Source organism: Misgurnus anguillicaudatus, chromosome 8 (assembly GCF_027580225.2).
Source record: "Misgurnus anguillicaudatus chromosome 8, ASM2758022v2, whole genome shotgun sequence".
Classification (NCBI taxonomy): Eukaryota; Metazoa; Chordata; class Actinopteri; order Cypriniformes; family Cobitidae; genus Misgurnus; species Misgurnus anguillicaudatus.
Genome location: NC_073344.2, coordinates 3,975,418 through 4,000,073, shown reverse-complemented (window position 1 = coordinate 4,000,073; position 24,656 = coordinate 3,975,418). Strand labels below are relative to the sequence as shown.

The following is a 24,656-nucleotide window of genomic DNA, read 5'->3' as shown; positions in this document are numbered from 1 at the left end:
TTCAATCAGAATGCAAAGACACGGTGTATATTATGACAAAATAAAAGGAAGTCAGTATCAATAAAATACATTTTTGGATTGACACAGGCTGTTTAGATATGGCATGCGGATTTACACAGCAAATTATAATTGCATAAATTATGTTAAGAGATTAATGTTTTTAATGTAAAAATGTAAATAAAGAAATATAAAATGATTGGGAAAAAAGTATACTTTTAACTATGAAACTAACACCGCCAGTAGGTGGCGGAAAATCTCTCTTATCTAAACACCTACTGAAATTGACTGTAGTAGACTCTGGGTAGCCGACTGTGGGTAGCCTAATAGAACCATTTACTCTTCTGATTCTGTCAAAAATTTAGATATTTTGAGGATAAAAACGCGTGTTGCTCGGAGACGCAGTGGATCTGCAGTTTATTCTGTTTTCTTGGACAGATCAAAATCAGAATGTAGCCTATCTATAAACGTTACTCAGTAACTTTATTGAACTGTTGTATAAAATGTCACATTTGTGATTGTGCAGATGTTCTGGAAAATAGCACGTTTGCTGGTGTGATAGTTTGCATATCATAGGCTCTTGTTATAAATGTATAAAACTCGCAGCTTGTGCATCTTTTCGCGATTACAGAAGCTGTGTCTCAATTCAAAGGCTGCGACCTTTTAAGGACGTATTTTAAGACCGATTGTCACAGCAGCAGTCTTGAGGCTGTAAGTACACTGTAAAAAATTACTCTGGAGGGTGTTAAATTTAACCCATGAAAATTAGTTATAATTTAATTAAGTATATAAGCTACCAAGTAAAATAAAAAATTATGGGTATATTCTACCTTCACTATCCAATTTTTAACAGTAATAACTGCAATACTAAAAAAATAAGTAACATATACCCCAAAATATTGGCCTTAGCACCGCAAAGTGCACATGAATCAACATCCAGGCAGGACTCGAGTCACCATTTTTCATATCATATCGGCGGGAGAACTGCGGTTTGTTGACAGGTAGATTTTTTTTAACTTGTTGATATCATCATGAATGGAAATGTTAAGTTGTTTAACAGTAAAATCTACCAGAAGTTTAGTCATTTGCGTGCTTCTCTGTCTCTGTTGTCGAGTGACAGATTGATAGAATGTCAGTCAGGTTAGCTTTGAAACATTGCCCAGTTCTTGCACCTGCGAATATGTATAAAAATCCATATTTATGATTAAAATATTAACTTCCATTATTATTATTTACATGTCTGAATCTTGTGAACAGCGGAGCTGCTCAATATGAGTGGTTGAACTTGAGCAAGCCACGTGACGAGAGAGAGCAGCGGGCGGTTGACGATACAGACGGGAGGGCGTCGAGCAGACAAACAACGGTAAAGCTGTCGATGCTAGATAATTACTGTAAAAGTTTTCTTGCATTTATCTGTTAATATATTGAGTTTTGTTTTAGAAGGGATCCATTTATGAAGCCATTTTATTATTTTTATTATCACTTACGGATTTATTATTAACGTTGCCTTTCCATGGGCTTTTTTATTTAAAGATGCAGTTTGTATTATTTGCGCCGATAGATGGCGACAGATCAAACAACAACAATGATGTTGTTTACTGACGCGCTGAAGCAGCGTGGAATTATGGGATTTGTAGTCTTTAACTCAACCGCTGATGGCCATAAATCAGACGAGAACGAGAAAACACGTTGATGGATAAGGTAATCAAGTCTTATAAATGTTGTGTTTGATGACATCGTTTATTTCATTATGTAAGTTTATATGTGATGTTCAAAATGAAATTTTCAGTCATAGATATTACAGTATAAGTCCAAATTTGATGGTTAACACAGCACAGAATTAGGTTTTCAACTTACAATCTACAATGATTTTTCACATAATGTATTGACAGTACAAATCTTATTGTGAAGTGTCTTAAAATGACCATTTATATTGCTGTACAATACCTTTGATGAGCATATCATCCGCGGGAAGACGCGCTGATTATAATCGACACACTAATGTTGTGATCAATATAACAGCATACGTTTTTTGAAGGGTTACGAATCAAAACAACTCACCCATCGCGTAAAACACAAGCAGGATCAGAATCTCGGTGTAGTTAAATGCTGTCGTGAAGCTCTTCTCCATCCAGATAATGCAACAACAAATTGATCCTCTCTCGTTTTGTTCCAAACTCTTCTTGGGTCGTTTGGTTGGCCCGTACGCTAACAGGAGCTGACACAACCAGCGGCAGACGGTAAAGAGTTATCCATAAGTTCATAAGCAAGCGCGCCGCGTAGCCCGGCAGCCGCTATCGCATAGTTCCGCATTTGTCCACAACACTGGCTGCATCCGAAACCTCAAGGCTGTGAGGACTGTGAGGACTTGTTGCCTCGCTGCCTCATGAGGACATGACTTCGAACTCGGAGGCCTGAAGGCAGCTCAGAGAAAGGCTTTCCGACGCACTTCAAAGGCAGCGTGTTTGAAATATGAACAGAGAGCGCCTTTGTGATAACTAATCACATATTTGAAAACTACAATACTAATTTCTCGCTAGAAATGCAATTAAAATGTGTAAAAAGTGAAAATATACGTTTATTTACACTAAATTTGTGCTCCAGTCGCTTCCTTGGCCGCCATTTTATTTTTCCGAACTTGACCAGTGTTGTCATGTGGGTTACGTCAGTAAAGGCGGTGACAAAGGGTCACATGGATATTAACGTCATTGACAGTAGACTGCACTGCCCCGTAACAATGTTTTGAATGGAAATTTTCTCACGATTTACAAGTAGTTGAAAACATTACAGTTATTGATAGTAATCAGCTGGACAAAATATATAACACTGGCCTAGTGGTTTTTGGACATTTTACTGCAAATATCTTACATAAAATAAATTAATATTTTTCTTATTCCATATTTATTTTAATAAGTCAGAAACGTCTCCGCCGTGTCCTGCTGACAGCGCGGTGGGCGAGTGCAGCGGGTGACGCCAATTATGAGTCCTCTGGAGACAGAGTGCTCACCTTTTAAGGTCGCATGCTTATAAGGTTCCAGCCCTTGAATTGGGACACAGCTAGAGTTTGAAAGGATGTAGTTTGAAAGACGGAGGGAAGCACAGAATAAAATACCAGTGGCCTCATGTATAAAACTTTACGTAGATTCCATCCTTAAAGTGTGCGTATGCAGGCAAAGTTTTCAGATTTATAAAACCATGCATTGCCTACTCCAGAAACAGCGCAAAATTCCATTCATAAATCCCAGTGAGCCCAATAAATTGTGCGGAGAAGCCCCATCTCCTCCCAGAAACAACCATATATGGAGCGTACAACCCTTAGTTTTACTGGGCATAATGTGGTCTGCATATCATTTTAATATGTATTGACGTTACAAAACGCAAAGAAAATATATTATATATATATATATATATATATATATATATATATATATATATATATATAAATATAAAATATTTAAAAAAAAAACAAAAAATATATTTGCTGAAATATATTTTGAAATATGTTTACAAAAATATATTTTCACAAGTAAATACACTTTAAAGCCCTTCATATATTTGAATTCAAGGAAATATATTCACGTCACATTGGAAGAAAAACTTTATGTTACGAACCTATAAACTTAGCAGTTTTAAAAAGGTTACTATTAAATAGTTGAATCTAAAAAAAAAACTTATTTAGCATATATTTAAAATATACTTTTGTCCAGAGAAATTAATTTTTTGGCCTCATTGGGTTTTTATGAAATTATAAAAACACTGTTTAGTTGACACTGGCATTGTCAAAGTTGAAAATGGTTTCACATATGACCAGACAGGCGTCATTATATTCATACATTTTTTTATGGAAAACAAACTCAGAGGGAGATTAAATGTTTTCGACCAGCGGATGGTGGAGATCGTTTCGGGTCATGTTCGTCTTTATCTCAGGCGACAATATACCATTGATTCTATTGCGACTCAATGCATTAAGACTACAATATTACATACCTTATAGAGAATAGGCTGCTATAGCAAGTAGACGAGCCCAGCATATAAAAGTTTCGCGTTAGTATTTCGCATAATAAAACATAAAGGCAATGATGTATTACGCGGCGCAGCCATAAGGCATTAAGATATAAAAAAAAACAAAGTTCATACATACGGAAAGTTAAGTACAACTTAAAAAAACATATTTACAGGTAAGCAGATGAAACCAGAATATAAAAACCAATGAGTTTAAATCTACTTGTTAGTGTTTTTATATAAACCATCATTGTAAGAACGTCTCTTTATATTAGGCTAAACTTTAAATGGGCTACGTTATTAAATGTCCTGGTACATCACATTATTTTTCGTCATCTTACAGGTTATAAAGTCTATTGTAGTATAGGCACTCGGGTTTGTTTCTGTCATTTGGCCTAATAAAATTAAAACTATTAATTTTTTTATAGTTTTGTCTATGATTAGATGATAAAGACTAATAAACTTCTTGTCATTCCTCAAATAGCCTACATGAAACATAGCCTTTAGTGTATGTTGAGTGAAGAAAAGACTTATTCATATAGTTCTTTATAGCTTTGCGTTTCAAACACGCAGACGCGCTCATGAGTCAGATATGTGGCACTCCATTAACTGTAGAGGCTTCGTCTTTTCAATAATTTTCATTATTGTTCTGATCTGTTAAATATTTGCTACTTATAGGCAGGTGCAACTCCTAGATGCAATTTGAGTGCCGATCTTAATGAATGAAACAGGAATATTAAAACTAAATGTGTATAAAAGCAAGAACAGAGTTTCTGTTCTTTCACTCCGCTCAAAAAGAGTGCGTACGCACAGTGGAGAGCATCCGTACGGTGCGCACTTATTTACGACAAGTTTATTTTTTATAAATCCCGATATGTGCGTGTATGTGCATACAGTCCATAAATAACAAAGAGACACTATAAAATCTATATTATTCATAAGAATTTAAGTAAATAAAAAAAATCTAAAACAAAGAAATAATGTATAGATTAAATTTGTATGGTTACAACTATGCATGAACATGTTTACATTTAGGCTATTTTAATATATTTTTTCAATCAGTGAAGCCAAATAATTGGGTGACAAATATCATGCCTATATAGACAATAATTTTACAGGCTAACAAATACATTGTTTGAAAAACTTTTATTTTGAAAATAAATGACCGCATATCGCGCCAATCAGATTTAGCACCACCCACTGGACACAATCGAAATATCAAGTGTTTTTTCTGATTTCCGTGCAAGAACGGAAAACCAAAAATCCTCAGTAATCCAACATTTCCATGAGTGATGTACAGTCTCTGTCTCCAAAAGTAAACAGACAACAGCAGATGTCATCGTGGAATGGCTGTTAAACGCGATGATTTGCGACTCTTTTTTTTTTTTTAATGCATGTTCACTAAACATTACAGAAAAGAAAACATACAACATTACATAACATACATAACAGGCGGAGACGCATAACAGACCTTACTACATTAACATACATAGTTTACACAGAGAAAAAAAAAACAGTTACATTTCCATTACAAAGCCACACGAACCAGATCATCATAAACTAGATAAGATTTTTCCCAGTATAAGAGATGTTTTCTTCTTTTTCTTATTTTTAATATTTGTTTTAAGAGATTCAAAGAAATTTTTTAAATCTATACAAAAAAGATTAAAGGCAGGTTTTGTTGAAAGTATTTTAGATTTATGTAAATTAAATTTCCCTAATAGAATCATCAATTTTACTGCAAAATCAAAATCAGAGGAGCCAGAATTACATTCCAGAAAAAGAATCATAAAGTCATCAATTACAACTAACTTATGAAATGTGTCAAAAATCATCATAGATACTCGTTTCCAAAAGTTTACAGAAAAGATACAGGAGCAAAATAGATGAGTAAGGGTTTCAGATTCAGTATCACAGAAAGAACATAAAGGAGATTTCTCTTTGTTAAACTTATTAACAAAAATGTTGCAAGGATAATATCGGTGCAAAATCTTAAAATATATTTCTTTTACCATATTAGGGAGTAAAAAGTTGTTATATTCTGACCATATTTTGTCAAAAGACAAACATTATTTAAAACATCTGTTTCCATCTTGTAATTGCTTTTGAATAGCAACTTAGTTGTTGAACAAGAGACTTTCTAATATGGAGATTATTACACTTCTTATCCATAATATTAATACCTCCAATAACAATATTTGGAATCTGTCTTGCAACCATGTTATAGCTTAGATGTGTTTTAACAAGGAGAAGCAATTTAATAGAGATGTTTTTTTACAACCACATTATATTCTCTCAGGGAAGGCTTCAACCCTGATACAGATAAGAATTGCTGATAAAACATCACCATTTCTGTTTAATAAATCTGAAACGAAAACAAATTCCTTTTTCTATCCAATCTTTTTTAAACATGGACTTATTTTTAGACAATACATACTGATTATTCCATAAAATGCAAGAATGTGGGGAAAAGTTGTGCTTGAAAGCTATTTTCCAGGCTTCCAAGCATTGCTTATGATAATTGGATAACTTAATGGGAAGTTTACTACATTTAAAGTCACAAGAAAGCAAAAATTTTAACCCACCACATTTCTCAAAAATCAAATTGGGGATATGAAACCACACAGAGTTTCTATGGGCCAGACAATGTTTTATCCAGTTAATTTTAAAAGTTATGTTAAAGGGAAATTCCGCCCTAAAACGGAATTTAGGGTTTTTTTTCGTTGTTAACGAGTCAAACTTTCATTTAAAAGCATAATTATGACTGAAGAGCAACATTTAAGATATTTAAGATGTTCGTTTTCTGGTAAACTGGCCTTTGAATGTGAGTGAATAGGGCATGTCGCATGAGTGCACAAAATCTCTATTTTTACAACACTAAGAAGGCTCGACACAACGTGATACTTTACTCGAAGTATCACGTGGGTCTCTACACATGAACGCGAGCATTGAGAACATTGTTTGTGTACACAGATTTTAGTAAAAGCGAAAAGTTTGGAACAACTTACCGTGCTGTTAAACTGCGTCCCGCCGCCATCTTGCCAGTCATGAGCAATCGATCTCAGAATGCGACATAAGGAGGAAGGAGAGTAAAGATGGATAGCTCCTAAAGCATAGTTCCATATAAATGCACGGATAATTTGTTGTTTTGTCTCAAGTGAAAAACAATATTGACCCTGTAGTTGAAAAAGTAGCGTCCTATGGAGTCCATTCAATCGCATTCTGAAATCGATTGCTCATGACTGGCAATATGGCGGCGGGACGCAGTTTAACAGCACGGTAAGTTGTTCCAAACTTTTCGCTTTTACTAAAATCTGTGTACACAAACAATGTTCTCAATGCTCGCGTTCATGTGTAGAGACCCACGTGATACTTCGAGTAAAGTATCACGTTGTGTCGAGCCTTCTTAGTGTTGTAAAAATAGAGATTTTGTGCGCTCATGCGACATGCCCTATTCACTCACATTCAAAGGCCAGTTTACCAGAAAACGAACATCTTAAATATCTTAAATGTTGCTCTTCAGTCATAAATATGCTTTTAAATGAAAGTTTGACTCGTTAACAACGAAAAAACACCCTAAATTCCGTTTTAGGGCGGAATTTCCCTTTAAGTGTATTAAAGTCCAGGACATTAAGACCACCTTGTGAAAAAACCCTAATAACAGTCTTTCTTTTTATATATTCAGTTCTATTTCTCCAAATAAATTGAAATACAGCTTTATCAATGAGAGAACACATTTTCGGGTTAACATACAGAGAGAGAGCAGGGTATACAAGCCTCGATAAACCTTCAGCTTTAGAAAGTAAAACATCTCCATGGATTGTCAGATTCCTTTGCATTTAAGGTCAACTCTTTCATTAGGACATTTGCTAATTAGGATACCAAGATATCGGACTGTTTGTTTAACCTTGATACCAGAAATCTCTGTAACATTGGAGTCATGAATAGTCAAAATTTCTGTTTTATTATGATTAACCGCGAGCCCAGAGGCATCAGAAAATTATTTTAAAGCATTTAAAATATTGGGAACCTGATTTTTATTTTTTAGAAAAATGCATGTATCGTCTGCAAGTTGACTTACCAAAATAGTGCTATCTGCTATCTGAATGCCCTTAATATTATTGCAGTGTATTATGTATAAGTTTAGAAGCTCCACAACCAAAAGAAATAAAAAAGGCGATGTTGGAGTAAATGTTTTTCATATTACATTTTTGTATGTTTTATGTTACCATTTATGAATGTATAATCCTTGGTTTAGATTTATGAATGTACAATCATTTGCTTAGAACCATATTGTCTTACTAGCTACTCGGAGAAAACTGCCAAGGTGAAAAAGTACGTAGAATGTTCTTTTGTTATCATATGACCTTTGGTAACTGCATCATCAAGCTGAATCATTAAGTTACTATCTTGTTTTTGGTCAAATGTAGTCAATCCTATTTTTCTAGACTTAGCAAAATGTGTGATGTTGTTACAATTGTGACAGTCTGTGAGGTTCGACCTTCGGAATGAACCGAGTGAACCAGTGATTAAATCCTAAATAAAAACAGTCCGCAGAGAGGCTCAAGACGAGAGACAGTTGAATGTTTCCTGATGAGACGTCTCAATCTGGGTTCTCCCTGCAGAATATTATAACCTCATTCGTGGTCTTGTTTTTGTTAAGGTTCATAAGTATTTTAAACCTGACAGGCGATACCGGACATCCTTGTCTGATACCTCTCCCTACAACGAAGCGAGGAGAAGTCCCTTTGGAAAGAGAGACACAGCTAGTAATGTTATGATACAGGGTTTGTATGGAATTCACAAATTTGGGTCCAAAACGAAAAAGAGGTTCATACATAAAATCATGCTCTACTGTATCAAACGCCTTGTAAAAGTCTAAAAATAAAATAAGAGCATCATCATTAACGAATTCAGAATAATCAAGGAGGTCTAAAACAAGACGAATATTATTAGAAATATGTCTGCCTTTCATGAAGCCAGATTGAGTGGGAGAAATAAGTTCTTCTAAACATGGCTTCAATCTTGTTGCATATACTGCAGCTAATAATTTATAGTCTGAATTAAGCAAACTTATAGGGCGCCAATTATCTAATATTTTATTATCTTTATTCGGCTTTGGAATTAAAGTAATTAAGCCTTGCTTCATAGATTCAGATAAATCCCCTCTATCTAAACATTCATTAAGAGCATCAAGTAAATGTTTAATATCATTCCAAAATAGTCTATAAAATACAAAAGGTAGCCCATCTGGGCCCGGACTCTTATTAAACGGGGATTTAGACAACACATAATCCAGCTCCGCCATTGTCAATTCACCCTCACAAACATCATGACTATTCTTACTCAAAGTTGGAATGAAAGATTCCACTTTAGAGAAAAATGTTTTGGAAGACTCAGGGTTAAAACAAGACGTATAAAGTTGTTGATAAAATTCGGATACTGATTTAGATATTTTCTTTTCATCCAAAGTCAAATTACCTTCAATTTCAAGTGCAGAAATCCTTTTAAGTTCACCTCTTCTTTTTTCTAAATTAAAAAAATATGACGAATTTCGTTCTCCAAATTCTAACCAATTTGCCCTCGACCTAACAAAGGCGCCTTTAGCCTTCTCTGTGTAAAGAACGTCAAGCTCTTCCCTCAGCGAATATAACTTCTCTTTGTCTTGATCACTAGGTGAGGATAAACATAAAATATTATTTATATCTGAAATGATTGCAGAGCTTCTCAGATTCTTTGTCTTAGCAAGTTGCTTACCAAACTGCACGGAAAATTTACGACATTCATATTTAAAATATTCCCATTTTATAATAGCTGAATTTGAATTAGTTTCAAGATTTTCAATTATACTTTTGATGCCCGAGCAAAATGAGGTATGTTGTAAGAAGGTGGTATTTAATTTCCAATATCCTGGTTTTCTTTGAGTGCTATAAAAAGACTCAGATAATTCAAGAGATATGCAAACATGATCCGTCAACGGAGCAGAAGAAATATCACAGGACCTAATAAATGAAACAAGGCAATCAGATACAAGCCAAAAATCAATTCTAGATTTTTGTGTCATATCACCTTTGAACCATGTAAATGAGGAAGAAGAACTGCCATGGACGTGTCTGTAAGCATCTAGTAAAGAAAGGTTGCTGCAGAAATCATTAATCACCATGTTTATACTGTTAACACCGAGTCTTGGAGGAAATCTATCCAAATGTAAGTCAGGGGCCTCATTAAAATCCCCTCCCACGATAAAAGCTGCTGAAGGATATTTTACACTTAAATCAGAAATTTTTAACGACAAAGTATTAAGAAGAATACGGTTCAACTCAGATCTGTTAAAGCCATAAATAATTACAAATAATAACAATTTTCTCATTGATCTGTACCACTGCTATTAACCATCTTCCCTCAGAAGAGGATTGAGATTCAATAATTTTGCCATTGAAATTATTGTTAAACAAAATTGCTACTCCAGCAGAATAAGAAGAACCGTGAGAAAATAAACCTTTTCCACCCCATTGTGTTGACCAGAATGATTCATCATTAACTGCAGAATGAGTTTCTTGTAAAAAATAAACATCTCTTTTTTTAGAATTACAAAATAAAAATAAAGCCTTGCGCTTAGTAAGATCGCGAATCCCCCGAACATTAAGAGAAAAACAAGAAACATTAAAAGACATTGAAAGAACACTTGGAATAAACTGCCCTGCGGCAGAAGAGTATTGCTATATTAAACTCAAAGAGAAAAGTGCAAAATCTTAAATTTTAACCCTTCATGTTTAACAAAATGTTGTAGGGTAACAGAACCTTAACAATAGTAATAATAATTTCAGGTAAAAGTGCCATTTAAAAGCAAAAAGGATATTAACATCGCCAAAACTTTGCTTTTGTGCATTAACGAGCCGGGAAACCGATAATCTTAGATCCACCGCGAAGCACCGACAGTTGATAATGCAAGTCACATATTGTCCGCAGAAATCTTCTTTCCATCAATAACGGCAAACGATCCTTTAAAACCAGCTCGTTTTCCATCTTTCCTTGCTTGACTCACCAATGGCCACAGCTTGTTACGTGCCTCTCTCGCCCGCTGAGTAAGATCTTCTGTTATTTTGATGCCTTTCTGTTTAAGAACTTCAGAGTTTTTGGCGTCTGACCAAATCCGATCCCGGATAGAGCGTGACAAAAACTGCACAATAATCCGCCGTGTGTGCATGCCCCCATCTTTCGGTCCGATTCTGTGTGCCACATCAATAGAGGTCTGTAGATTCTCTCTCAAACCTGGGGACACCTGAGAGAAAACTTCCATTGCGATCATCTTCACGTTTTCCCCATTCTCTTCCGAAATCCCCGTTATTTTGAGATTCCAACGTCTTTTATACTCATCCAGCTCGTCAACTCTTTCCCACAATTGCTTATTTTCCGCTTTCATTGCCGCTAACTGTGAGTCCAGTTTATCTGTTTTGATCATCACTCCCTCAGCTTTTTCAGAAGCTAGATCAACTTTAGTGTTAAGATCAGATATTAGAATAGAGTTGGAAGCAACAGACCTTTCAATTTCTAGTAACTTCTCCATAAACTAGGGCTGTCAATAGATTAAAAAAATTAATCTAGATTAATCGCATGATTTCATGAGTTAACTGCGATTAATCGCAAATTAATCGCACATTTTTATCCATTCTAAATTTACCCTAATTTAACACTTTTCTGGTTTTTAATATTCTAATCATATATACATATATAGATGCTTTATGCAAATGTATGTTAACAACAGCCTGTTTACATTTTAACAGAATCACCAGCCATTGTTTTGTATATGAATTTTCCTTTCAGAAGATTTTTCTTTCTCCATTTTTGTTTGCTGCTGCATCATTTGTGACCTGTGCTGGCAAGTTGAGTCGGAATTAGCAAATTTTTAAAAAATAGTTGTTCATATTTTGACATTCTCTATTAAAACATAGAACAATGCATGATTTGTTGAAATATAACAAAATATGACAGAACTACACGTGTTTGAAGTTGAAAGAGTCAAATTACCACAAAAATTTCCACATCCACACATTATATTACCACATCAATACCTTAAAATCACTGGTAAAACTAATAGATTTAGCACACACAAAGCAAAAACATCATCAATGTATGTTCAACTTTTTTTCCTTTTGTTTGATTGACATTGAGACAGACTGCTTAAAATCTAAGTGATCTAATATAATGTTACACATCAGATAGTTTTACCCAACAGTTAACCAAACATTTACTTAAAACATAACAGATTATAGAGCCTACCTGCGTGAATTCTTATCAAAACAGATATTTGTAAAACTGTAATTTTGTGTAGATGTCTATATATCCGGGTCGCGCACTCGCGCGTCTGTGTGCAGTGCACGCGCTTCAGATATCAGTCAGTCAGCGTGAGGGGATCGCTTTTGAGTCTTGTCGCTCTTAATAACTCTTTAACATTAATCAGGTACCGAACTTTATCTCTCTTAATGACTCTTTTAACATCAAGCAAGTCCTGCAGTCTATTTTCTAAGTCATGCATAAAAGCGAAACCAAAATGAATTGAGACGCATTTTTGTATTAGATTAAGCATTAGGAGGACGGGAACGTTACACCTCTCAGACGTATAAATAAAGATCATATCAGATGTCCAACGAGCATTTAGAGCAATGGATTTGGTAGACGATTTGCTTAATGTTCTTATTTCAATGAAAACCTTTTACTCATTTAGAGAGAGTCACATTTGTCTGTGTCTCTGTTCATTCAACTATGGGCTGGACCAAGGGTCAAACAGAAATTGCGCGTTGCGTTAATCTCCGTTAATAAAATTAGTGGCGTTAAAATGAATTTGCGTTAACGCGTTATTAACGCATTAATTTTGACAGCCCTACCATAAACACATCTTGCTTTTTCCCCAGCCTCTCGATTGCCACCAGAATTACCACATTTGAAGGTTCGGACGAGTGTCGTCTCATTTTCGGTAATGGACTTTTAGTCGGCGTCTCCGGTAAATGCTGGCAATACATATCTTCTCCAGTTTTGGGTTTAGTATAGTCGTGTACACGCTTCACATTATCTTGATCCATTTTTAGCAGTAAGGATAGCTTCCGTTTAACTTCAAAAAAGTTACAGAGTCATTCCAAATATCAAAACATTTGCATTAGTTACCCTTTCACCATCAGGGAAGAGAAAAAAATCAAGATTTGCACAAAGGTTAGTGAGAGACAGAGATTTTACGACTGCACGGACGCCATCTTGGCCGGAACCCGATGATTTGCGACTCGCTATTTTCAAATTCAGTTCAATCGCGCGTAGGCGGAACTAACAATGACTGACGAATCATATTCAACGTTTCATGTTGACAAGCGTGTGCACCAATAGGGTAAAAGAAAACTGCGAAACTGCCTGAACATGCAAACTTGCACTTATATTTTATATTTTAATTATATTTATAATTTTATTACATATATGAAATTATAGTGTGATAAGATGTCTATTCGTAGTACTATTATTTATTTTTGTTAAATTATTTACACATTTCTCTGGAAAATGGCCTTCTGATTGGATGGGCCACAACTCAAAGTGGGCGGGCCCAGGCCCGGCCAGGCCCACCCGTAGCTTCGCCACTGCCTTACACAAGGGGGGCCGCACGCTGGAAAACTTTGGGAACCACTGCCCTAACGAACTCTTCAGTTAAAAGTTCTTAAAACAACCATTTCTTTCTTATTGTTTTATAGTCTAAATAACTTTTTCCATAACAAAGAACCTTTTATGAAACAGAAATGTTCATTTGATGTTAAAGGTTCTTTATGAAATCATACAGTCTATGACATCATGTATCACCTTTATTTAAGAGTTTGTTTAGTCATTTACTGACTGGGTTGCAAGATGGCTTTTATAGGTTTTGGACACAGCCACATTTCCTACAAAATAAATTGAGCATTATACAGCCTTTATGAGCAACTGATGTAACACAGCAGGCCAGCAGCCTCTGTAACAGGATTTCCATCGATATTAAGATATAGCAACGACTACATTAAAAGCAAGATACAGAAAAGTATAAAAGTGTAAATGTTTGACCTAATTTAATAGAGCACTGAGAATCAATTTTATGCTTCTCCGAAAAAGCAGGATCCAAAATATTGTCAATGAGACAAACATCCTCTAGTGATCAGCTTTTTATCACATTTCATTTTCCCAGCACTTGTCTTGACCTGCAATACGCTTCAGTATTACATGAAAAGAAAAGCTTGATATATCAGATTCCATTCTGGATAACAGAAATCATGTCAGTATATGGGAAACTTTAAGGAGAAGTGAAAAATCTTTCATGAAAGCTGTTGTCAATGTGTTTATTAACAGCAGTTTGATGGAGTACAGGAAAGCCTCCTTGAGCGAAAACTAATTGGTCCGTCCAGTCAGGCTAAGAAATGTAACCTCACTTACCTTCCAACCAGACGGAACCAGGGAAACCGGTCGTAGAAAGGGTCTCCTCCTGTCAGGACACTGTCACAGTCTTCAAGAGCATTGCTGGGGACCTCTGCAGCACGATCATACATTTCTCTCATCATGTCCAGCCTCTGCCTACAGGGGGCAGCATTACACATCACTCACAATTAAGGCACTGGATTCAAGAAGGCATGGAATTTAACACAGATAAATCGCTATGGATATTCAAGGACTATGGTGCTAAAGGCCTTAAATATACTTGACCTGTACCTATACATGTAGATACATTCAGCAAATACCTGAGCTTTTCCAGAGTCCAGTAATGTGTGGCTCCATTTTTCTGATCTTGGACTTCTACAGCCACAATGGTACGAGGGAATGGGCTCTTTTCTCTGTCTTTAGATGACTCAGGAGGTAACAGGTCAGGCGGAAGAGGAGAGTACAGTGTGTCTGTCAATAACACAAACTGGAACTGAACCTGTAAGTAGATTTAAGAGAACCAATAGCTAGAATCAGCACCTGTTGTCACATTATGGGTTTATATGAGTGTTTTCTACAAAGGTTTCACCTTCTTCTTTAGCTCCACACTGATGGCATTGGCTTCCTTGAGGAAGATGGCATTGCCCCAGAGCAGGTCTCTGAGAGATGTGAACTGATAACACCTCCATTTACGGAAAGCCCATAGCGCCAGTTCTGTCTCCCTCTCAGTCCATTGCACTATGGGTAAAAAAAAACATTAAATGCTGTCTCAGTGCTGAATGTTTCCAGGTCATTTTGGCTAACACTGACCCAACATTTGAAAAACAAATAAACAGCTTATGAGATTTTGTTGGATAATCTTAAGCCATTATGGAAAATGCACCCGGAATTTGTCCGGGATCGTTTGATATATTTGGTTCGTTCACACTGCCAATGATTTTCCAGAATCTGTGTGTAAGTGATTGTTAATGTGCATTTAAAACCCATGTGCATTTTAAAGAGCTGAACAATATATCTTGTCCTGCAGGCATTTTTTTCTATTGTAAGCTCATATGAGCGTGTGACGTGTTATTCTTATATCCCACCTAACATGGAACGTCCGGGTGAACGTTCTGATCATGTCTGAATAACGTCTGTTAGTTCAGACTCACTTTAAAACATCTGCTGGACGTGCAATAGTGGGTCAGGGTCTGGACGTCACTCTTGCAACCCTTCTGGATGTCCATGGATGTGCTAAAAAGGTTCAGTGTATGAAAGTCTGTTTAGTTCACCTTATGGGCGTCTGTTGATGTGCAATACAGGTTCAGCATATAAACATCAGACTACAACCCCTTATGGACGTCTGTGGACATGCAAACAGGGTCAGTATCTGGACATCACTCTTTCGCCACTTTTGAATGTCCATGGATGTGCTAAAAAGGTTTAGTGTATGAACGTCTGTTTGGTTCACCTTATGTGCATTTGTGGATGTGCAGTACAGGTTCAGCGTATAAAAGTCAGACTACAACCCCTTATGGACGTCTGTGGACATGCAATACAGGGTCAGTTACTGGACGTCACTCTTGCTCCACTTTTGGATGTCTGTGAATGTGCCAAAAAGTTTCAGTGTGTGAACATCTGTTTGGTTCACCTTATGGGCATCTGTGGACATGCAGTACAGGTTCAGTGTATGAACGTCAGACTACGACCTCTTAAGCAGGTCTGTGGACATGCTAAGTAGGATCAGTGTCTGGACGTCACTCTTGCTCCACTTTTGGATGTCCATGGATGTTCTAATAAGGTTCAGTGTATGAATGTCTGTGTGGTTCACCTTATGGGTGTCTGTGGACATGCAGTACAGGTCCAGCATATGAACATCAGACTACAACCACTTATGGATGTCTGGGGACATGCAAAACAGGGTCAGTGTCTGGATGTCACTCTCGCACCTCTTTTGGATGTCCGTGGATGACTGCCTGAATGTCTGTTTGGACACCTTATGGACGTCCGTGAATGTCCAAAACTGTTTCAATATGTGAACGCCCTCCCTCAGGACTCATATGGACGTCTGTGGACATGTACACAAGGTTCACTGCCTGAATGTCTGTTTGGTACACCTTATGGATGATGTCCGTGGATGTGCAAACTGGTTTAATATGTGAACGTCTCACTCTCATATGGATGTCTGTGGACATGCACAAAAGCTTCACTGCCTAAATGTCTGTTTGGTACACCTTAATGACGTCCATGGATGTGCAAAACTGGTTCAATATGTGAACGTCTCACTTCAGATTCTTGTGGATGTTCAGATTCTGTGTGGCACATCAACATGCTGATTAGACAGCATGATTATTAAAGGGCGTTTTGCAGGTTAAATTTTTCAACGAATTTGTGCAATTTGCTTGTTGATAATAAACATTTAAACTGTTATTCATTGTATTTTATGTTGTTGGGTATCACAAAACCCGAAAAAGTATGAAAAAGTACAGCGGTTTGCAATGATTCTCCTTTCCCTCACAACGCACTGTATGACGTCACGCTGGGGAGAGAATTGACCAAAGCTGCCTTGAGAGCATTGAGAATGACTATAGAAAGACGAGTAAAGTACAGTTCTGATAGCGCAGATTATAGATAAATAGATAGATAGATAGATAGATAGATAGATAGATAGATAGATAGATAGATAGATAGATAGATAGATAGATAGATAGATAGATAGATAGATAGATAGATAGATAGATAGATAGATAGATAGATAGATAGATAGATAGATAGATAAATGGATAGACAGATAGATAGACAGACAGATAGATAGACAGACAGATTGATAGGCTAGTATAGAGAGATAGGCAGACAGCCAGATAGCATAACATTAGCATATCTTCGTGTAGAAAGTAAACAAACAATTAACATACTCGTGAGGCACGTCACATCTGTTCGCGGGGACCAGCGACCCAAACGCACTCACTTTCTTACAGCCAGTAGCGGAATGGCAATCGGGAGAGTCGGGACTTTCCCGGTGGGCCGATCTGATAATAGTTATACATTTCGAGTTAACACCGTCTGGCGGCGTGATGTGCGCCGGTTCCCGCAGCCCGCTGGTCAAACTGTGCAGCCTCTCTGCTCAACAAAGTATATAAAAGTGCTCAACCTGTTCGGCAGGTCCAAAATGTACAGGATTTATAAAAATACGGTGATCAATGAGCGGTTCCTCCTCAAATGGCATAGTCTGTCGTGATGTAAAAAGCCGCCGAACGCCTGTTTATTACAGTATGTATGCGGTCGGATCTGAGTGTGCTGCAGCTGCTGACTGCTGCTGCGTATAAAATGATCATGTGATTCGTTATAATTGCATAAACAATATAACAAAGCATCCTTTTATTTCACAAAACAATATATTTGAGATATTATTTGATAGACTAGTAAGTGTGGATTAAGGATGTTTAAAAATCTCTAGCCTGGTGGTCAGGACATGAATGGATCAAATCAGCAGATTTGCGAAGTTTTATTTATCTCCACATATATCATAAATAATAATTAGCATGGTAGCTTTGCAGTATAACACATTATATATTTCCTACGATGTATATATGATTTCCAAATTATATACTTAAGTATTAAACAGCAATAAATGTCTCATCTATCTCTATGGCTCTGGCTGAGGCTCTCTCCACTTCTCCCCAACGTGACGTCATCGCAGAATTGTGTAAAAAAAAACGTTAATACCAAAAACATAAAAAAGTGGTCTTTAAGACCATTTTTGAGACATTTTAAAAATTATACACATATCTTGAGTGATTTATGTACCCATTAATCGACAGTGGTGGTTAACCTGCAACACACCCTTTAAGTGTGACTTAGGCTGCCCACAATAAAAGCCTTCGGCATTTCTCAATATACGTTCTTGTCTGTAATTGTGTTCTTGTGGACTTGTAAAACCTCATCAGTCGCGGCCCAAGTACTGTTCCAAATCAAAGTTCACATCTAGCCAAGTTAACCTAACATCCCTGGATGTGTTCTTGATCCGCCCATTTTATCGAGGATGCATCAGGAGGTGCTTCTGACAGCCAAGTTTCCCAGAACGCATTTCGCGTCAACGACAAAGAAGCTTAAAGCCTGCACAATATTCAAAATATTCCTCTTTCTGTGCATTAAAATGTAGTTTTAAGAGCTGTTTTGTCGAGAATATATATGAATAAACATCAAATATGTGGTCAGTTAGTAAAGATAACGCCTATATTAAAATTTCCTTTGGGATATGTGAGTTCCGGTGAATCAGCGGGTGTTCAGCGACGTATACACCGACGAGGGCAGCTTTATCTTGGCAAGTCCTTCTAAAATTTCCAGCGATCTCAGTGCAGCTGCTCTGCCCTCCGGTGTCTGATGGTCAAACATAAAATATTCCCTTTGGATATATCTAACTGCCATTTTTGTCTCATTAATTTATTTCTCTTTATTATTCATATGAAGTCTGTTATTTGTTATCCTTTTAACTGATGGTAAAGTTAAGTTTCAAAACCTAAATCACATATATAATCGTAACACTGTAGTAAATTACTGCGCTTTACTTTAACTGGGTGTTTTTTCTTGTGTTACTTTCATGTTGTACAATCGTTTAGTATTAAAATAAATGGTTTTATAATAAATAAATAAATGTGTTTTATTTCATACTTAATTTTGTAATAAATACATTAAAGCTAATCAGCATATTCACGTGTTGCCTTAACCACATATAAGGGTTTTTGCATTTTATATATTTAGTTAAAAATACATTAAAATAAGAATAGCCAGCCCAGGACTACACATAGGCTATTGGTTAGCGTGTTTGCGTTCACACAGAAGTCTGTCTGGCAATTTTATGGGTATTTCTTCACTTCAACTTCACTGGCTTTCTGCCAACCACATTCAGTTTAAACTTTAATTCTAAACTTCTTTGGCCTCCAATCATCATATTTAGCCGAGTTAGTGCATCTATATTGTATGTCCCTGCCCTGTTTTTCAGATCTAGTACTGATAACCTGCTAGTGGTGCTCAAGTTCAAATTCACTGTGGGTGGTGGGATGTCCCATATTATAGGCTCTAAGCTATGGAAAGAGCTCCCCCGTAATCGGTGTGCTGCCTCCTCACTCCCGATTTTTTACTTTTTTTTTTACACATTTACTTTGTTTAGTAAATAACTCTCTCTGCTCCTCTGCTTTACAACACCTGTTTGTTTATTGTGTGTTGATTTTCTGACAGAATTGATGTTCAATCTCTGATTTCATGTGCTTTTGTTGATAATTATTATTTGTTGTTATTTGTCTTGTGAAGCATCCTTGGGTTACTGAAAGGCACTATATAAATATAGTCAAATACATGAATGTAAATTTTGCAAATTGTATACTGGAAAAATGGTAAGGGACCATGGAAAAAATCACACATTTAAAATGTCACAATAAGAAGTTGGAATGGGTCAATCTGCACTTTAAGAAAAAGGTACAAAGGCAGTCACCAATATTTTCTGGGACCAACGTGCTGTGTGAATGAGGTTTTTTAGACAGCTTTTCTCACCTTGCTCCCCTGGTTCATCCTCCTCCTCTGCCACATCAGGGTAACAGCGATCTACTTGTTTCTGCAGGGCTTCCAACCTGCTTTCATAGTCCTGGAAAAAAGCATGCAGTTACAAGTTTAGTACCCTGTCAAACCCATGATCTTTTCACTGCTAATTCAGTGCTCTGCTACACAAGCAGCTTTTGTGTCATTGAAGTCACTTACTAATCTTTGTTGCTCCAGTAAATTGTTAGCCTCTTCTCTTTCCTTGCGGTACTGATCCTCAAGTTCCTGCAGTCTGTACACACAGAATTAATCTACAAGATAACAAGTCACAAAAACACATCTTGATATTGTATTTATTTCTTTTACCTCTGATCCATTTCCTGCTTCATATCAATGCCTTGCTTATCAAGAAGTTCTCTCTGAGCAAAAGCCCAGTCCACAGGCTCCATTGGAGTCTCACTGCACGGTGTCCTCTCACGTTCCTGGCGGGCCTGTTCTGGGTGGTTAAAGCGGAACACGTGGCTCTTGCCCATAATGATTCGGTTTCCTACAAAAGTTTAATGGGTCAAGACATTAGCACTAGTAGATAGAACAACTAAAGCCTAGATTAACAAACTTTTGCTTATAACTCCTTATGCTTAGAAACACTATACATACAGTTGAAACAGACCTGATTTGAGAACAGTGGGCTCTGTCACCCTCTTCCCATTGACATAAGTTTCTGCCCCCTCACACGGCTCTAGAATGACAGCTGTAAACAACAGGACAAACATGCATGATAACTTTGGGCTATGTACAGTATAGGGAAGTATGTGTAGGGGAGATTGGGAAGTGCTGAAACACATGCAGTATAACACATGTAACTATACTTTTGGACTGTAAAGCTTTACATTTTTACATTCAGCTTTTACATGTACATGTGCCATAGTGATTTCAACCCTGAAGCTCATTCGAACTCTATATTACAACATTCCCCATTCTTTCTCCCCTATTTCTGTATTTCTAATGTAACCAAACCTTCTCCCATAGGTCCAGTGGTGCTGGTGAAAGTGCAGTGTTCCTCCTTGATGAAGTGACCACTCAGAACAATGTCCTGCCTACTGCTGGCATCCTCTCTCCCTACCCTGGGCAATGCAACAGAAGAAGTACAAACCTGATCAAGTGTGGCTTTTTAGCACAATAGGAAAATGATTGCACAACAACACCGGCACTAACCTGGTAATTCCATCTTTAATATAATATAGCAGACACTCAGACATTAAAGGATCTTCATTTAAATTCACCAGATGGGGTGTCTGTAATTAGAGCCCAAAATAGTTCATCATAATTACTCAATGTTAAATCATTACGTTCTAGATGTTCTGCATATCCCAAAGGAAATACTAATGCTTGCAAGGCAGCAATGAATAATGTTAAAGACCAATCACTGTTTTCTCTGCAGACAGATTTAGAAGACCAGATCATTCACAATTAAGCATGCATATTGCAATAAAGTCATTGCTGTCAATTACACTGAACATTCAAACAAAGTCTTAACCTAATAATTTTTTAAGGTTACCACCTAGAATAGTTAACACACGATGCATAGTGCGATTTATAGTCGTGCATAGGTTCTATGCTGAAGCTATGCAATAAGCTATACGTAGCTAGCCTGACGTGCACCTCTGCAAAAATGTAACAACACGTCCTTTCTACGCTGACCTGTGATTGGTCCGCTAGAACCCCTCCTGTCAAGTGCTCATATGGATTTATGATAACGACAATTAAAACAAAGATGGGTCAAGTTCAGGACAAAGATGGGTCAGGTTGAGGAGTGCTTCTTCTTCTTTGGAGGGTTACCAAGCGCCGCTTTCTTCAGTTGTTTTACTGCTACTGTGGGTTACATGCATGGATACTGCTTACTAGCGGTCTGTATGTGTAAGTGCACGTCAATGAGTATGATGACGCAGTATAAATGAAAACTGACCTGTAGACCTAAAACGTAGAACTTACGCAGAACTATAATGAGCCCTTGCAAGGGATAGTTCACAAAAAAATGAAAATTCTGTTGTAATTTATCCACCATCATTTATCAAAATATCTTATTTTGAGTTCAACAGATGAAAGAAATTTATACAGAAATTTATACAACAACATGAGAGTGAGTAAATGATGACAGAATTTTGATTTTTGGGTGAACTACTGTATCAGTTTAAGGATCAAATTGAACGTATCTTCCAACTTATACAAAGGGTTGTGTGACTCTTTTCTCAAAAAATAGCACCCCTACCATCAGCAAGCGATGCCATGAAATATTTTCTTAACACATGGTTAGGTTTTATTTTCACGTTAATCTCAGATTCCTGTAGCTAGTAAAGCATCGTTTTAGTTATTAATCACTACCAAATGATACAGAACTCTGCTGCTTGCGCCCAATAAAACTGCACGCCATTCACAACTGCACGCCATTCCCAACTTTACTGGCTCCCTGCCAACCACATTCAGTTAAAACTTCAATTCTAAACTTCTTTGGCCTCGCATCATCATATTTAGTGGAGTTAGTGCATCCATTCTGTATGTCCCTGCCCTGTTTCTCAGATCTAGCACTGATAACCTGCTAGTGGTGCCCAAGTTCAAATTCACTGTGGGTGGTGGGATGTCCAATATTATAGGCTCTAAGCTATGGAAAGAGTTCCCCCGTAATCGTTGTGCTGCCTCCTCTCTCCAGATTTTCAAATATTAACTTAAAACTCACCTATTTACTTTGTTTAGTAAATAACTCTCTCTGCTTCTCTGGTTTACAACACTTGTTTGTTTATTGTGTGTCGATTTTCTGACAGAATTGATGTTCAATCTCTGATTTCATGTGTTTTTATTGATAATTATTTGTTGTTATTTGGCTTGTGAAGCATCCTTGGGTTGCTGAAAGGCACTATATAAATATAGTCAAATACATGAATGTAAATTTTGCAGATTGGATACTGGAAAAATGGTAAAGGACCATAGAAAAATTCACACATTTAAAATGTCACAATAATAAGTTAGAATGGGTCAATCTGCACTTTAAGAAAAAGGTACAAAGGCAGTCACCAATATGTATGAAGGGTTTCCGTTTTTTAAAAAAGTGTTGGCCCCACTTTTGGGTAAAAAATTTTCACACCACTGTATCTGTTCCTAAATGGGACATAGGATTTTTTAGGATCCAGCAGTGGCAGCCGGTGACTTCTTTTTTCGAGAGTCTACGATGCGAAGTTCATCACAACATGTATGTAGCCCGTCATATGTATGGTTTGTAATTTCAAAATGTGTGTTCGGCGCATCGAGTGAACCTATGTGCATCACGTGTCTTGTCAAAATAAGTGCCTGCTGCAGACGCGTCTAAGGAGTTTGTGATGGGGGAGACGCTCGCGTTTGCCGGATGCTCGCATAATCTCATGCTTAATCAGAGTTTAAAGTTAAGGGAGTGTCTTGCGTGTATTTTGTGAACGTGAGCGTCTTTATTTATCATAAACGTTTTTGACGCATGTGCAGCAGGCACTTTTTTGACAAAACATGTGATGCACATGGTTCACATGACACAACAAACACATTTTGAAAACACAAGCAACACACATGGCACTCCGAACACATATTTTCAATTTGTGCCCCTCGGAAGAGTAGTCACGAGCCGCCACTGCCATCCAGACAGAATAATTCCCCTTTTCTGAGAATTTACGTATAAAAGTTGTCTCAGCTTTAGACTGTGTGGTCTGAATCAATTGCAGATATTTAATACTTTGATTATTGGATTACATTGCTGCCTTGCAAGACTTTTAAAATGGATATACAAGATGAAATAAGCTAATCAATCTTTTCATAAAAATTTCAATCTGCAAATCCATTCAAAACAGCATGCAGTCATATTTATTAAGACTCCAGACAAGAAATCTAATCCAAGCATCACGTGAGCCATGATGCTTGCGATTAAAAGACTCCAGTACAGTCATGTCACAGTTTTTCATAATCTATCACTGTTACTGTAAGGATTAAAATGAACTGTAGCATATCAGCATTCATATCAGATATTAATGAACAATAGTCCTAAATAGAAACCACAAATAGTGCTTTAAAGAGCTCTGATGGGAAAAGAGCACACATAGGTACATTAGAGCAGTCTTAGAAGAGCTATCAGGATGCAGCCACACAGTATCCAAGGCAACAAACCTCATTGGGAGAGAACAGCCCAACAGTGTCTATAAAAATCGGCTGAGGTTTTCTCTGTGAGGGCTTCAGAAAGGAGGGTGTAAAGACATGTACATGCTTATTTAGTTATTCCACTATAGCAATAATATGTGATCCACCTGCAAACCGTTTGAAGTGTATAAAAACAGGTGTTTTATAATCATTTTACCTTTTTTGGTGAAAAAACTCCTACAGTTCCTCCGTCCTCACGCATGGCCACACCCATCTCAGCAAGCAGTGCTTCTCTGTCAAAACCAATCAGATGTTTTTCAATCAACCCTATGTATGTTTATATGTGTTGAAGTATCACATACTTCTGCTGTTACTCAGAATTACTCCAAAAAGCAAACCTGTCCATTCTGATGGCTTCTGTACGGCGAAGCTTCTCTTCCCATGTTTCATTGAGCTCAGCAATTATTTTCTCTGTTTCCTAGTTGGTATTGGAAACAATTACATTTTAACGCATGCAACAAAGTCCATGCTAGTTTTATTTATTTATTTCTGTGATGTGTATCTATAAA

General features: G+C 36.9%; 1 protein-coding gene across 23 annotated transcripts in view; it reads right to left on the bottom strand.

Moving 5' to 3' along the window:
- kif1aa (kinesin family member 1Aa) overlaps nucleotides 1–24,656 on the bottom strand; it is a 92,061-nt gene that overhangs the window by 29,288 nt on the left and 38,117 nt on the right. For all 23 annotated transcript variants that reach the window (XM_073870118.1, XM_073870121.1, XM_073870117.1 and 20 more), the window contains 11 exons: nucleotides 24,486–24,565; nucleotides 24,305–24,380; nucleotides 21,151–21,230; nucleotides 20,953–21,059; nucleotides 20,606–20,686; nucleotides 20,302–20,482; nucleotides 20,155–20,227; nucleotides 19,951–20,041; nucleotides 15,011–15,159; nucleotides 14,742–14,920; nucleotides 14,440–14,577 (listed from right to left, as the gene is read on the bottom strand). In XM_073870118.1, coding sequence (XP_073726219.1) covers nucleotides 14,440–14,577; nucleotides 14,742–14,920; nucleotides 15,011–15,159; nucleotides 19,951–20,041; nucleotides 20,155–20,227; nucleotides 20,302–20,482; nucleotides 20,606–20,686; nucleotides 20,953–21,059; nucleotides 21,151–21,230; nucleotides 24,305–24,380; nucleotides 24,486–24,565 — 1,235 coding nt within the window. The remainder of the gene's footprint in view (nucleotides 1–14,439; nucleotides 14,578–14,741; nucleotides 14,921–15,010; nucleotides 15,160–19,950; nucleotides 20,042–20,154; nucleotides 20,228–20,301; nucleotides 20,483–20,605; nucleotides 20,687–20,952; nucleotides 21,060–21,150; nucleotides 21,231–24,304; nucleotides 24,381–24,485; nucleotides 24,566–24,656) is intronic.